Source organism: Syngnathus acus, chromosome 2 (genome assembly GCF_901709675.1).
Source record: "Syngnathus acus chromosome 2, fSynAcu1.2, whole genome shotgun sequence".
Classification (NCBI taxonomy): Eukaryota; Metazoa; Chordata; class Actinopteri; order Syngnathiformes; family Syngnathidae; genus Syngnathus; species Syngnathus acus.
The window spans coordinates 4,431,503-4,446,595 of NC_051088.1; the positions used below are offsets into that span (position 1 = coordinate 4,431,503).

Genomic DNA, 15,093 nt, shown 5'->3' on the forward strand with positions numbered 1-15,093 from the left:
CATAGTATACTTTGGCTTAGTTTCAAAGATCCATTCTGCAACAGGCATTCAGAGTGATGGTAATACTTTTACAATGCCGATTTCAGCAGACCTTGGAGTCACAATGCTTAAGAGCAGAAGACCTGTACTTGGGAAGGCGCTGGTTTGATTCCTGCCTCTGGCTTATTTCAGTCCCCTAGTTTGAAATGATACTTTAAGAACTTGACCCTACTTTGAACTCCTACTTTGAAACGTTAACCCTTGTTTGAAACCTTAAGCCTACCCAAACCCTAGTTTAAAACCCTACTTCAAAACCCTAATCTTAAATTGAAAAGCTGACTTTAGTTTGAAACCATACTATGACCAATAACCCTAACCTTTTTCTGCTTACCCTAACTCCTAACCTCTTACCCTAACCCTTAACCCCTAACCGTAAACCCTAAAGAATCTAGAATAGATGCAAAATGGCTTTGGAAAGCAGCACCATTAGGATCCATTGCTTAAAAAAAAAAAAAAAATCTGAACACGGACCAGGCCATACGAAATACGTAGATGGAAACCCTAACCTTAGTTTGAAAGGCCGTTTGTGCTTGCTTAGTGATCACCCTCACGCCTCACAGTTAATTATTTCTATGTAGACATTAGGGGAGGCAAGAGTTCTTTCAGTATACAGTGAACGGATTGAGCTTCAGACATATTTTAAGCAAACATTGTGAATGCAAAAAAGGGACAAAATTGGAGTTTTACAATAACTTAAGTTGCTCAAATACAGCGGAGAAAAATGTACAGAGTAAAAACAACTCCTCAGCAAACTTCACTTTCCATGACGTTTCAGTGGTTGTGCAATAGCACCCCTAGCTGGTCAATGCATGCCACGAGACGTTTTGTTTATAACATAAAAAATACATTGTCCATTTTTAATCAAAATCCTGAGCAAAACACTAAATCAAGAGAAACAAGTATTGTATATGGAATGCCTGCTCCCTCATGCATGAACAGAAGAAAATGCACTGCAGTTCAAAAGTTTGGGGTCACACAGACAATTTAGTGTTGTCCATGAAAACTAATATAGGCTAAGGAATGGTTGCTGGAAATGGGCCTGTATGTAGCTATTGCATTAAAAACAGATGTTTGCAGCTAGAATAGTCATTTACCACATTAACAGCATACATGTATTCCTGATCAGTTTAATTTGATCTTCATTGAAAGAAATCACATCTTTATTTCAAAAAGGACATTTCTAAATGACCTCAAACTTTTGAACAGTGGTGAATGTCCCTTGCATGCTTGTTTTATTAATACAGTCGCTCAATAGAATGTGCTAATGATTCCAATTTGATCCATGTTTCACCAAAATAAAAAATAAGACAAAATATTAAACCATCATCAGCAACTTTTATTTCAACGCAAAGAAACACTATTTGGCTGGCAACCACAAAAAGAAATATCCCACTGTACAAATTAACAGTATATTGAATGAAAAGAGTACCAAGTCTATTTCATTGATGTCTTCAGGCATCTGCATTAGAAGAAATATGGCAATGAGGTGTTCCTCTTAATACTGATTAAATAAACTCATGTGTTCACTGTTAGAGATAAAAAGCCAAACTTATTTCTACAGTACACATAAATAAGACAATAAATTAAAGAGTGTGAAGAACACAAAGTAGTTTCAGATATATATTTTTTTCTTTTTTACAATATTTAAATCAAAGTAAGGGCAGGCTCCCCGAGGTGCAAGAATGATGCCAAAGACGTAGAACAGTCCCATGAGCAGGTTGAGCTTGGCTGTCTGCTGGGGGATTTTGGTGTAGCACCGGCTGCGGAACTGCTTCTCCAGGGGGAAGGCCATGGGCAGAGAGAGCAGGGGCAGTGCCATGCTGATGGTGTAGCGCGTCGCCAGGATGCAGAAAAGCACATAGGGGACGAAGAGCAGCAGGTTATAGAGCACGTAGGAAAGCGTAGGCCCGATTAGGATGGCCAGTGTGACGATGCCCGCCTGCTTGTCCGAGTCCATGTCTCGGGTGTTATTGCTGTGGAGGATGGCCTCCGTGTTGAGGGCCAGTGGGACGGCATAGACCAATGGCAGGACTGATAGGTAGCCCACCTGCACGGCGTGGGCGAACATGACGGCCAGCGGGCCGAACGTGATGAGAATGACCACGTCTCCCAGGGCCACATACTTCAAACCAATCCCTGAGGATTAAAAACAGATACCATTAGGCCAGCCGTGCAAGAGTGGAAAATGTACAGCAATTGATGTACTTACCTCCAGTGTATAAAAAAGAGCTGGAGAGACCCCCAAAGTAAATCAGGGCAAGGTGTTCCAGTCTGAGTGTAGACAGGAAGAAGAGCAATGTGGCACATAAGCACCCCAATGAGTATAACAGGCTCCAAACATGACAACATCCTGCGGCGCCAGGATCTCGTCCACCAGAGTCCTATCATCGCTTTTCTTGTGGTCGATGCCTTTGGAGAAGTCGTAGTAGGTGTTGACCAGGTTGCCGGCGCCGTGCACGACCAGCACAGCCACCGCGCACACCATGAGGACAACCAAGTCCACCGAGCCATCCAGCTTGTACGCCAGCGCGCTGCCGAGGGCCACCGGCGTGAGCGAGGCGCTGAAGCTCCACGGCCTGAGCGCCAGCACGTAAGCGGCGCATGTGTGCTTGACATCGGAGGCCACTCGGGCCATCCTGGACACGTGGCTGTCACCAGAGACGTGACCCGCGGGCACCGAGTTGGTGAGCCACGGCTGCCCATTGTGGCCGTTCGATCCGGCCACTACAAATGTTTCTGTCATGCTGTATTTGTGCTCTTTGGCCATTTCCTCAGCCAGCTATTTATAGAAGCGGTGTTGACACCCAATGTCAAAGTCAGGTGTTCCTGGAGAAGAACAAACATTTGTCACGCATGCTTCCATTTTACCAACACACATCACAGTCAAAGACTAGTTGGGCTTCGAGCAAGTCAAAGAGTGGAATGAGCAGCATACAGAAGAAATGTTTAACTGCAATACTTAAGAATAATTATTCATGAACTTCGTAAATTGCTTTGTCATGACTATTATTTGCGACAGAACTCCAGGTTTCCGTTGATATTTATCACTAATCACAAGGTATGGGTACCGAACCTGGCACTTTTGGTACGGTCAGATTTGGTCGGTACTACAGAGCAACAATTCACGTCAAATCCAATTGTATTGTGTTTTTGCATCGTTCTACAATAAGTTGTGACTGAGCAACAGCGCAGGAGTAGAGTTGGTATTTTCCGGGTTGAATTTGGAAAGAAGTGCGAATCAACAGAATGTTCAGACACCTGCCACCAAGCCACAGAAATACAATATATTAAATATTTTGCAAGGATGGTAACGCTGTACACTTTCCAGCATGCTTTGACCGAGCGCGAGGAGATTTACTTCTCTGCTAGTTCTGGTCAGTGGGTGGGTGTGCCCACGCAAGCAACGAGAAGTCCCATCGCCCCCTGCCGAACCAAATCATGAGTGGGATGTTTTGCATTAAATTGCCGTACAATAAGATGTGCTGATGCACATGGCAAATTAAACACAGTGGTAATAAAATTAAAAGTTTATGTCCAGTTCACCAAAGTAGCATTTAGCAACATACATTGAGACTCGCAGACACAAAGCTTATGGTAATGGTAAATTTGATTTTTCTGCTTAATTTTAGTCCCTTGTGAAAATGTAGTGGGACTACAATTACTGCACCGTGAGTATAATTTATTCTACATTTAAAAAACGTTATCCTTTTTGATATTTTTGAAACGTAACATTTCACGAGGACTAAATAACCATAACATAAATCTATAGTCATAATTCAGTTTGACGTGGTTGAGTAATGCCACTAATATTACACGACCTTGTAAAAACAAACCGAAAAGAAGCATTGGATTCATTCATTTATTTTGCATGCACATTGGTATTAATGTGAGAGTTGGTTATATTTCACTAAGTCACGCAATATTTATTCAGAACATCACACACTGACACTACACGAACACGGAAATCAGTAGCACACGAGTACATTAGTATCGTTCACTTAATTTCTTATTTGGAGGCCAACAAATGAGATTATCGGATTAAAGCTAACTGATTAGCCACAGAAGGAAGCTAACGGTTCCGCTGGTGTGGACAGCGTGGAGGGGGAAATGTCATACGGCGCTTTTTCTTACGTGTTATGGCCTCCCCAGAAAATGTGAAGAGTCCATTGGATCACAGGCGAGCATCGCTAGTCCCACTCAGAGCCGAGAAAGACGAGAAGAGGGGTCAAATGCTACGTATAAACTTGGAGGGGACTCGTCTAGGTGGCCATTCACCCCTGATGAGTCTGACCGGCACCATTTCCTCCGTGGCACGTCCGACAGTCTAAAGAGGTCGACGGGAACACACGGAGCACTAATTGTTCCGGCCTTTTTCTGTCATGTAATGAGTAATGCACATGTGTACTGCACACTAGACGCTTTTACTTAACAATAATAGAATAATAATTTACACCAATTAAATTACATATCAAAAGTATTGTTTCCAATCAGTTTTAAATATATTTCTGTTTCAGCTACAAATTGTTGAAAATGGTGTGTATACAGTTATATCTCTCATCATATCGTTGATTTTTCCACTCGCACAGTACAACGGATTTTTAATTTGTACGTAAATCTAATTTTGATTATTCGCTGTAATGTGGGATTTCGGGGAAATCATTTTTCACACTGTAGATTTACGTCCCAGTAAAGGCAAGCCAGAAAGAAAGAGCGCATAAAGGACAGAGAATGTCCAAACTTAGTTTGGGATAATTTCACGCTTAAAAAAAAAAAGATAAAATGCAATGTGTCTACGATCAAGTAAAAGTGGCTTTACACAATTGCACATTTGCAATAATCCCATCAAAGGTGGTCAAGGATAAACCCAGCCATCTGTGTATTTTTAATTTCTTTAATATTGAACAACCGGAAAACAAACACCAAAAAAGCACATCCGTACATGAGCTGCCAGAACACATCATGTTTTTCAACATGCAAACTGGCAACTAGACACCTGAACACCCTCATTCACCTATCTTTTCAATCCACACAGATACTACAATGTCAAACGGATACAAATACTTGCACCTTGCATAGTTTGTATTTTACTATTATGCTTAACACTTTGAAATAATACATTAAAAACACAATACTTCATGGATTTTCATGTGTTAAGGATTCGTGGGGTTTTTGTTTCAAACAGCTAACTGAGCTGAGGGTACAGGTGATGGACTGGCCAAGCATGCATGTCTCTACAGACCTAAGCCTATTGAGCCTCACTTTAAGATGGTTAGTGGGGAATTTCAACATAGAGGAGTGGAAGTGGATTCCAAAGGCAACCTGTGAAGCTCTAGTGAACGCTGTCATTTCTTTACAAATATGTGAGGGGTGGTACTCACTTTTGTTAATTCTACCCTTGCCGGATAGGCTGGCAATCCAGAGACTCAACTATTTGTATACAATCAAAAACTAAATTTTCCTTATGTTTCTGTATTTAATCATGTTCTTTATTTAATAAAAATGTGATCATAGTTTTCAGTACTGTGTAACTGAGTTCATTATGGAGTACTGCAACTTTTTTTCCTCTCTCCCTGCTCATGACATAATCTGAGTACTTTTGCCACCTCTGGCGAAAAGCAGTAGAGCTGCATATTAAGGGGGGAAAAAAATAGAAAACTTAAAAGCCAAGTTTGAAGTTTTGGGCCACGTGCTACTACTGCAAGCCAGGCTGCAGCCAGACTGGAGAAGTGTGCTGTGGCTCCAGGATGGACAGAGCGCGTTTGGTTCCAATTAGAGCGTCTCGACTTTGACCTGCTGCCCCGTGCGCAGTAATGTGAAACCAAGCCTGTGGCGCGGCGCGGCGATCAGGCGAGCGGAGCTGCATCGTGCGCACTTAACATACACTCACTTCCCTTCCCACTCGGGACCTGCAGAGGCTCCGGCGCACGGCGGAGCGAGCGCAATGGCCGAGGAGTAGCCGCTCGATGGACCCTTTTCCGACGCCGTTCTCCGGGAGGTGCCACCGCACCACCGCCACGGCCATGTGGGGTAGCTGTCCGAGGAGAAAGTGGGGGTGGACGACTGTGCTGGCGGCCGCCCTGCTCAGCCTCCTGCTCGGAGGGATGCCCCGGAGCGCCGCGTTCCCCTCGTGGAGGACCGAGGTATGCTGGGGGGACCCTCTTGCGCTACAGGCTCCTCTGGTGTCATTTCTATTCTCCCGTTTGCTGGCTATACCATGCTGACTGCATTTTGCTTAATGGATCAAAAACTGATGAAGGTAATTAGATGTGGCATAAAATGTATTTCCTTTCGTATGGAAAGGCATTTATGCATTTATCATTAATATCCATCTTAAAGTCCAAATTGTCCTCACTAGTAGAAAATGTAGAAAAGTTCCCGTGTAAGCTGGATATTACAAATGTTCAAACAAGATATCCAACTTTATGTCCATGCACTAGTTCACGTTGTCCTCACAAGTCAAACAGTTCAGCACACTAGTTCAACAACTTATACAAACGTCTTCCCTCTACTGGTGCCACTGGGCCTTTGGATATATAATTAAAACTCACTAGGAAACAACTGTGCTGCATTACTACTAATACTATTGTGCTACTAGTTCTAGCAGTGACGCAATTCTACTAGTCTAGTGCTTCTCTAGTACTAATAGCATGCAAATGTCAACTAGTGCACTGCTTTGTGCACTGTATAATTGCCGCTATGGCTTAAAACTTTTCTACTTGTTTCTTCCTAACCATATACCGTACAGAGGCTTACAAATGCATGTCCTTTTCTTATTGGACAAATGTTCTACTATATTTCCATTTCCCATATTGCACTTTTTTTTAGGGTCAGGCTCAGCCTGTAACATACTGTATGGCATAAGTACCACATTGCCACATTACTACTCGTGAGGCGTCTATGCAGTGCACTGCTTGTAAAGTGTTTGATCGGGACATTTATTTTATTCATATGACAAACGTGTGCATCAAACCTTCTGTGTGATTGCAGAAATTCATTCATTTAATGCACCATTATTGTTATTATCATCATATTTATTACATTAATCTATTATTTGTCTGAACTGCTTATTTATATTTTAAAATCATCCAATTGGCTCCGGCAAAGCTATGGCGGACGCGGAATGGCACACACATAGGCAGTCTCCAAGTTGTCTACAGTTGTACAGGAGTGATTACACCTTGGAGAGATGTTGCACCAAGTGGACTGACATGAAACATGGCTCCAACATGAGAGATGTCAATTAAAACAGAGGAGAGGACTTTCCCAAAAAAATGTGAATCATTACACATTTTGCAGAAGATGGTGGTTGCTCGCAGTCAAATGTGTCTAAAATCTGAACCCAGTACAAACATCATTATTAATGCATTTAGCCCTGGAGAAAAAAAAAAGTGAAAACAATCCTTTTATGAAAGAAAATATAAGGTAAAAAAGGCCAGATCTCAATCCAGTAGAAAATCTCTGGTGGAAGTTGAAGAAAATGGTTCATGACAAAGGCTCCAACCTGCAGAGATGAGCTGGCAAAAGTAATCAGAGAAAGCTGGAGCCATATTGATGAAGAGTACTGTTTATCACTCCTAAAGTCCGTCCCTCTGAGACTGCCAGCTGCTAGAAAAGCCAGACTTGGTGCAACAGAGTGCTAGCGCTGTGTTAAAGTGTTCTTTTGTTGTTTCATAATTCCAATTCCCACCCTAAAAATTGAGTAATTCCATATTTTTTCCTGCTGCTTGTTCTATAACTATGAGTACTGAGAACCACATGGACGTTTTCTTGATTCCTTTTGGTGTTTGTTAAAGTTAGAAAGTCGCCATTTAAAATGACTTGTTTTGTATCATGTCTGCGATCTCTTCTGTTGTTGTTTTTTTCCAACAAAATGAAACAACTGAGTAAACATCCTTCGAGACTGGTGATTTTGTCAATGCTGCCAGGGCTTGTTACTAAAGTAACAAAATATCTCACTTTCTGGGTCTGCATATTCAAATTTCAATGCTCAACTCACGCAGGGATCCAGCCTTGAATATGTCTACGTTGATTTATTGTTGGCCCGTACTGGGCCTGGGCATCCAACCGTGCCTCCCTCTGGCTGTGATAATGATGAGAAATAGCTTTATTTCATTTCCTTCGCGACACGCTTTCATTCTGTGTCAATCAGTGGTGCTCCTGCGGGGTTACATAACATCCTGAGATAAGCATCTGTGGAAGGAGGGCCAGCCAGACAAATGAGATTAGTACCTAATGAGTCTTTTCATTTCCTTCTAAATATTAAAAAAAAGGGAAGAATTGGGGCGATTCAAGGGTTTAGGACCTGATCGCCTAAAGATGCTCACTGAGTGTTTGTCAAGAATGTTTACCTTTCAAGTCTGCTGTTTAGTCTAGAGTGCCTCATAGTTTACGGTACATCATTACTTGTTAGCATGTGTAATTTGAAATGAGCTACACATGTCGGAAATATCGGCACTGGCACATGCAACATGGCAGGGGAAATCATTCAAATCTATTAGTGAGCATGTTATTCCCTTACGTCAGAAATTGTCAACCGGTGGTCCGCGGTCCACTAGTGGTCCGTGGCGGTATTGCAGGTGGTCCGTGAAATTGGAAACGAAAAACAATTGTAAAATTCTTAAAAATAAAATGGATTTATTATTTAGACTTGATTTATTTTCCAGCTAATTTTGTGAATCATTAACCCATCCAAATTTTGTCAAAGGTAGCTGAGATTCCCAAAATAGACATACAGATGCAAATAAATAACCTGTACAGGTCGATCCTCCCTCGGTGCAAATAAAACAATATTCCGTTAAAGCAGTGGTCCCCGAGTTGCTTCTTAGTTATAATGGTGGTGCCTTGGACAAAACCAGTTGAAAGGAAGCGAAGGAAGTGTTGCATCCATTTATCTTGATTGGGTGAGGCAGAAACAGGAAGCTGAGAGTTTGGAGCAAATTGCAATTGTGACTAAGTGCTCTTTGCTAGTTTTTCATAATGCTGAAGTAAAGACTGACAAGTTTTTTTTAAAGCATAATTCTTATCTCAATGTAGACACTTACGCAAAATATGCAGTTAGCCTCAACTGCACAGTATAAACCTTCCATTCTTGTGGGAATATTTCCCTGAAGTTCTTCGACTCCAAATTTATCCAAGTATGGGCCCTTTTCAAACTATTCTTACAATAGCATAGTAAGTTGACAACACGGCGTAAAAGACAAAGCATAAAGATTGCACGACTGTTGGGCAAAGTTATTTCACTGCGACTGACACTAATGCTAATCATTAACCTGTCTATGGAATTTTGCATTGTTTGTTAGCATGAAGCTAAATTGATATTATTAAGGCCAACCTATGTGGCTGTTGTAAATACAATATGTGTAATTTACTTCACTGAAAGTAAACATCAACTGGGCACGGCAATAAAAACCTTAGAGTCTCTTTTTTGAAGAATAGTTTTGAGTGACTCGTATCTCAAGGTACCTCTGTACTGTAATATCTTTATCAAGGTGATCGAGTAGCATTGACTCATAGTTGGGAAAGTCAATGCCATCTCAGTCAAAGTGCCATTTCAGTCAAAGTGCATAACCATATGAAATATTGCTGCCAAGACAAAGTAAAACCTGAGTCAAGTCACAGTTTATTTATGAGAGTACTGAACCATCAAGGCACCCGGCGATAGCCTGTGAAAGCTTTACAAAACGTTTGTAATCCAGGTGTTATTACCTGGAATTTGTACTCCAAAGCCCCATCATACTTCATGTTTGGAAAGCACTTTCACTGCTGACCTCTTCATTTTCCGTGAAATGGAATTCCAGTGCATGAAAACATAGTAAGTGTCTCACTTGCGAGGCAGTGAAATAGTAGCAGCCGTGCACTGTTGTTACCGTTATATGACAAATGGAATTTATGCTTGCAAGCCTTCTGACGCTTGCATTCTGCCAAAAAACAGTCATCCATCGCCCTCAATTTCCGCGCAAGCTTCCTCAAACCTGCTTCAACCTGCCGCCAAAGTCCTAAATTCTCTTTGAGGGCCCGTGTGAGGTGATTAATCAAAGGTTTTTCTTTGTCCAAGGAAGAAGCTTACACCACTGTGTTGCTCATCGGAATGCGCAAAGAGGCCCACTCGCAAGTGCTGCACCTCTCCAGGAACAAGCGCTACACCCTCACCCCGGAGAAGCTCAAATGGGACAAATTCAAGCTCACATACAAGTATCCTTGTTAATATTTACTACAAAGCGTCGTTGCATGTGCAGAGGAACCGCTATGTTCAAAATTGAGACATCGTTTGTCTTTAGAATACATTTTACGCCACTAGGAAGCCTTGACAGTAACTAGATTGTGGAAGCTAATCACTGCTCAAATAAATTAATACTGTGGTCTATAAACCGTGATATGAGTGTAACTTAAAAGTTGTATCTCAAAACAGCTTTCTGCTTTGAAATAAATGCAAATGCCAGTAATCCGTTCCAGACTCCCCCAAAATGGAACAACTAAAGTGTCTATAGCACATTTTTCCAATAAGGAAAATAGTTGAAAAATTGGCAGAGCAATGGCTCCTATCTAAAAAACTGTCACTTATATCTCAAGGCTTCATTTCATTTCTTGTGAATATAATAAGATAATGGATGGATTGTTGTCTGACCTCCGAACAGTAAACTTGAGGACTTTAGTGGTTCCACTGTACCTGCATACAAGATACACGCTTCATTCACTTAGAAATGAAGGGACTTCAAGATAATCAAAATAAAAGTGATGACATGTAAATTTTTAGAATACCAGGAAAAATGACTTGTATTATCTTCCTGTGCTGTAATGTATTAAGTGTCTTTTGTTTTGAATCAGGTTGCTGTCCTACCCTACAAACCTAATTAATGCCACGGACACACGACGAGGCATTGCCAAGGCTTTCACCATGTGGAGCGACATCTCACCCTTCAGCTTCCGAGAGGTGCCAGCGGACCAGGAGGCGGACATTAAGATCGGTGGGTAGAGGACCGCCAACTCATTTTGTGCGATCATGCCTCATGAGTCGTACAGTCAAAGCAAGACAGTTTTGAATGAAAAACACAGAGGCTTAACAACTTCCATCCTACTGTTTTTTGAGGTTACTTTACTTAGTTACCATGGTTTTGATAGCATAAAAGTCAAGCGCAAGCTAGCTTTTAAACAACATGTGACATGTAATAGCATTGTTTTCTTCTTAAAACAAGCACCAAGTACACCAGTGGTGTCCACACTACGGCCCGGGGGCCATTTGTGACCCACTGTTTTTTAGTGGCCCACAACACAGACTAAAAATAATATTTGACGTAGCCCTCAATAATACTTCAAAAAGGGTGTGTGGCTGACAAAAAAAGTGAGGTACGTGCGTAATGGTTCCGACCACAACTCCTACTAATATAACTTTTCTAAATATGGAAGGAAACAATTTACAGGTAAATAATTCAGAGGATAAACATAATACAGATTCAGAAACCCAAATGTTATTCTGCACTTTCTGCTTAGTGTCAAGGGTCCAATTACAGATCACATTAATGATCCTCAAGTAAGTACTTTGATTTAGTTCTGAATGTGAGATGGAATTTTGAAATTATTTACTATCTTGGCCTCCTTTAAATAATAAAAACCTGGACTTTGAGTAGGGGTGTGTAGACTTTTATATCCACAATATCTGTACATTTATATCAAGTGGGAGTACTTTTGCCATCTCTGCAACTGGGCTCTGAGCTACAGTTGCGTGTTTGTGTTTTTGGCAGGCTTTTACCCCGTCAACCACACAGACTGTCTGCAGTCTTACTTGCACCACTGTTTCGACGGCATCACAGGAGAATTGGCTCACGCCTTTTTCCCGCCGACAGGCGAGATCCACTTCGACGATCATGAATACTGGATTCTGGGGAACATGCGGTTCAGCTGGAAGAAAGGCACGCAGTCCTCACGGTGGTTTACGCTCAGCCGGGGTTTCCGGTGAATGCGCGCTGAGCGGCGTGTGCTTTGTTGCAGGGGTTTGGCTGACAGACCTGGTCCACGTGGCGACACACGAGATAGGCCACGTGCTGGGACTTATGCACTCCAGGGACCCGAAAGCAATCATGCACCTGAATGCAACGCTGACCGGCCGCAAGCTCATCACGCAGGACGAAGTGTGGGGTTTGCACCGTCTCTACGGTCTGATCCAAATCCTCCCTCAATCCACAGATTAAAACACAACAGTAGAAATTGTGTCTGTCGTCATTTCTCAAGTATCAAGAACTGACTGCTTTCATGCACGGGGACTTTGTCGTGACATGATCCACTTGGCACGCGTTAAGTTCAGCGTATTTGCTCACATTGTGTCCTTTGTATTCTCCAGGATGTTTGGACCGCTTCTTCATTTGTCCGGCGTGGGCTCGTAAAGGCTTTTGTGAAAGCAAGCGCAAGCTGATGCAGAAGCACTGCCCCTCCAGCTGTGATTTCTGTTATGGTAAGATAGCACCGGTCGAAGTAGAGGGAAGTCTGAAGAGTTTTCTATCTCCGTTTGCCAATGCAGAAATGTGAGTCCAAACTAGTAAAAGTACCGATACTATATAAGTCGTGCATTCACGGTTCATACCAAATCAATGACAGCAATGAGCCAGTTGTGTACATTTGCTACAAACTCATGTCAGAGGGCCCCCTCTTGCACAACACAAAATGGCTCCACCCGCTTTGTTGTTGCTTTCCGATGTTTTCGGCCGGCAACAGGGGACAGAGCGGGGAGGCAGGAGGATACGGTTCCTTGGCTCACTCTAATCTGTTCTTCATTGTTGATTGGGAGACGTCGTACGGCTGTGGAAAATTCCTGAGCCCTTCCAAACCGCTGGAATTTTAGACTGTGGCTCCAGGGTTAGAGACACACCAGGTCAATTTGGATTTCTGCTTCATTAGAGAGAGCGACTCTTCTCTAAGCGGACTTTCACTTGATAGGCGAGTGTTGGCCACAGCTCAGAGAAAGTTATTAAAAGAAATACATTCTCATTGTGATAAGTAGAGGTGTGCATTTCTCTAATACAATAGACACGTATTTCGCACATGGGTTGTGATACAATTCAAATTCAATTCACACCCCTCACATATACTGCACATACACATACCTGTATACACATAAACATATACGTACATACATATATACACTTGTACACACACACTCACATATTTTTATTTTTGCTTACCTTAACCATAATCCCTTGTTGCATGTGGCCAAAGGTAGATTCCTGGTGGATTAAAGTCCATCAAAAAATCGTCACCAGCTACCTTAATGCTTTGCCATCTTTGTCTCTTCTTCTATCTTTTAGCAGTTGGCAAACAACGATGCATTGTTGTCAGCATCTGAAATGGACCATGGGTCTGCATATACATTACACAACCTCCGACCTTCATCCAATCAAAAAATAAATAGAAATTTGAAACTTACCTAACAAGAACATCTCTGTAAAATGTCTCTGGTATTCAAAGGTACTGTACTTCTTGGTGATTCTCTCTGCTGACAACCAACTGTACATAGACTCAAGCAAAGCTGTCATGTAGCAAACACACATGAGACAGGCGGGGTATTTCCGTTTGTGATGGACTGAGAGCTCCATTGCTACTCTACCCGGTTAGTGATGATTACACCGACGGGTGAAAAATCCACCTGGAGGCCATGACACCCTTAGCACTTGCTTATTGCCTGAATGGCAAGCAAGTTCTAAGAATGACAATCAGTAGCAGTATTTTAATGTTAACGACATTAAAAGTTGTGGCCATCAAGTACATAATTGACGGTGGATTTTTTTTTTTTTTCCCTTCAGAATTCCCTTTCCCACTGTGCTTCCCACATCCGTCACCTCCGATGACCAAACACAAGCTTGGTGGTCGAGGGCAAAAGCTGACGTTCCGCTGCGGGAAAAAAATTGCGTCGAAGAAAGGCAAAGTATTGTGAGTACGATAACCATTTGCTCACCTCTTTTGTTGTGCTGCTTCTTCACTGAGTGCCATCTCACAACCTTCAGCTGGTACAAGGACGGCGAGCTTCTGGAGTTCTCACAACCCAAATTACATATCTTTGAAGGACGACCACATCACTATCGTGGCCAATGCCATCAACAGGGCACTACACCTGCAATCGTGAAGAAGAAAGACAAAGTTCTCACAATTACTCATGGAGGGTGCGTTGTGCGGTTCTGAGGCCTCACTGGCTCTGAACTAAGCACACACACGCATTTCATTCACTTGGGCCACATATTCTTTGTACTTTCTGTTCTTTGTATTGTTGACAGTCATTGTGCAAATGTCATTTCGTGATGTGAGGAAAATAAACAATTCATGATCTTATGTATTTTGGGCACTAAAAACAGTTGGGAGATCCCACAGCAAATCCTCATTGTTTTAGGTACTGTAATTAAGTTTACTGGCAAACTAAATATAAAACAAAGAATTACATGTGTATTTAAAACAACCAAACTTTGCCTTAAGAATAGCCTCCACTTCCCACTGATAGCATTTCCTCTGTTTTCTACAACGTACAGTATACTTAAAAACACAAAAATTCGATTTTTTTTGTGGGGATGGGGGTCTGAACAGTTTTCTCTCTTGTACAGACTGAACATTTGAAACTGTTCTTGTATTGGATCTCTTTACATTGTGGATGGCCAGCATAATCATCTTGGAATAATACCATTAAAGATGGAAGACAAACGGATTCCAGTGATTTCATTCAAAATCACTCAAATAAACCACAATAGAGGGATTCAGTTAACAATAAACTGACGACCCATCCCCGACAAGACCCAATATATCTAGCGTGGCTTTATTATTTTCGGGGTGAGGTTACAGAAGGCGAGTTGTACGACATGTACACACTCGGCCAAAAGAGTTCTTTTAAATCAGAACAAGCAGTGTTTCCTCTGGCCTTTGGAAGTACAGTATTTGGATCTGCAGCACATGTGGAACACCTCACACGCTTCACTTGCTTTCCTCAGACGGTCTCGTGCCAAAACACCATCAGTCACATGATCCACCAGCTGCTCTTCTTCAACGCACCAGTGGAACACTGAACAGAAGAGCTACACGGCA

The 15,093-nt window shown here is 42.1% G+C and overlaps 2 protein-coding genes across 2 annotated transcripts; one reads left to right on the plus strand and one right to left on the minus strand.

The window, feature by feature from the left end:
* Positions 1-1,349: 1,349 nt before the first annotated feature.
* Positions 1,350-4,366, minus strand: ubiad1 (UbiA prenyltransferase domain containing 1). The gene is given in 4 exon segments (XM_037243774.1): positions 1,350-2,175; positions 2,249-2,368; positions 2,371-2,865; positions 4,171-4,366. Coding segments are annotated over 3 exon segments (1,080 nt in total). The 5' UTR covers positions 2,807-2,865; positions 4,171-4,366; the 3' UTR covers positions 1,350-1,651.
* A 1,294-nt stretch (positions 4,367-5,660) lies between these two features.
* Positions 5,661-14,715, plus strand: mmp23ba (matrix metallopeptidase 23ba). Its single transcript, XM_037269345.1, is given in 11 exon segments — positions 5,661-6,179; positions 10,094-10,230; positions 10,864-11,003; positions 11,778-11,945; positions 12,025-12,189; positions 12,374-12,484; positions 13,830-13,956; positions 14,031-14,064; positions 14,066-14,123; positions 14,126-14,167; positions 14,170-14,715. Coding segments are annotated over 11 exon segments (1,212 nt in total). The 5' UTR covers positions 5,661-6,002; the 3' UTR covers positions 14,223-14,715.
* The last annotated feature ends 378 nt before the right edge of the window (positions 14,716-15,093 follow it).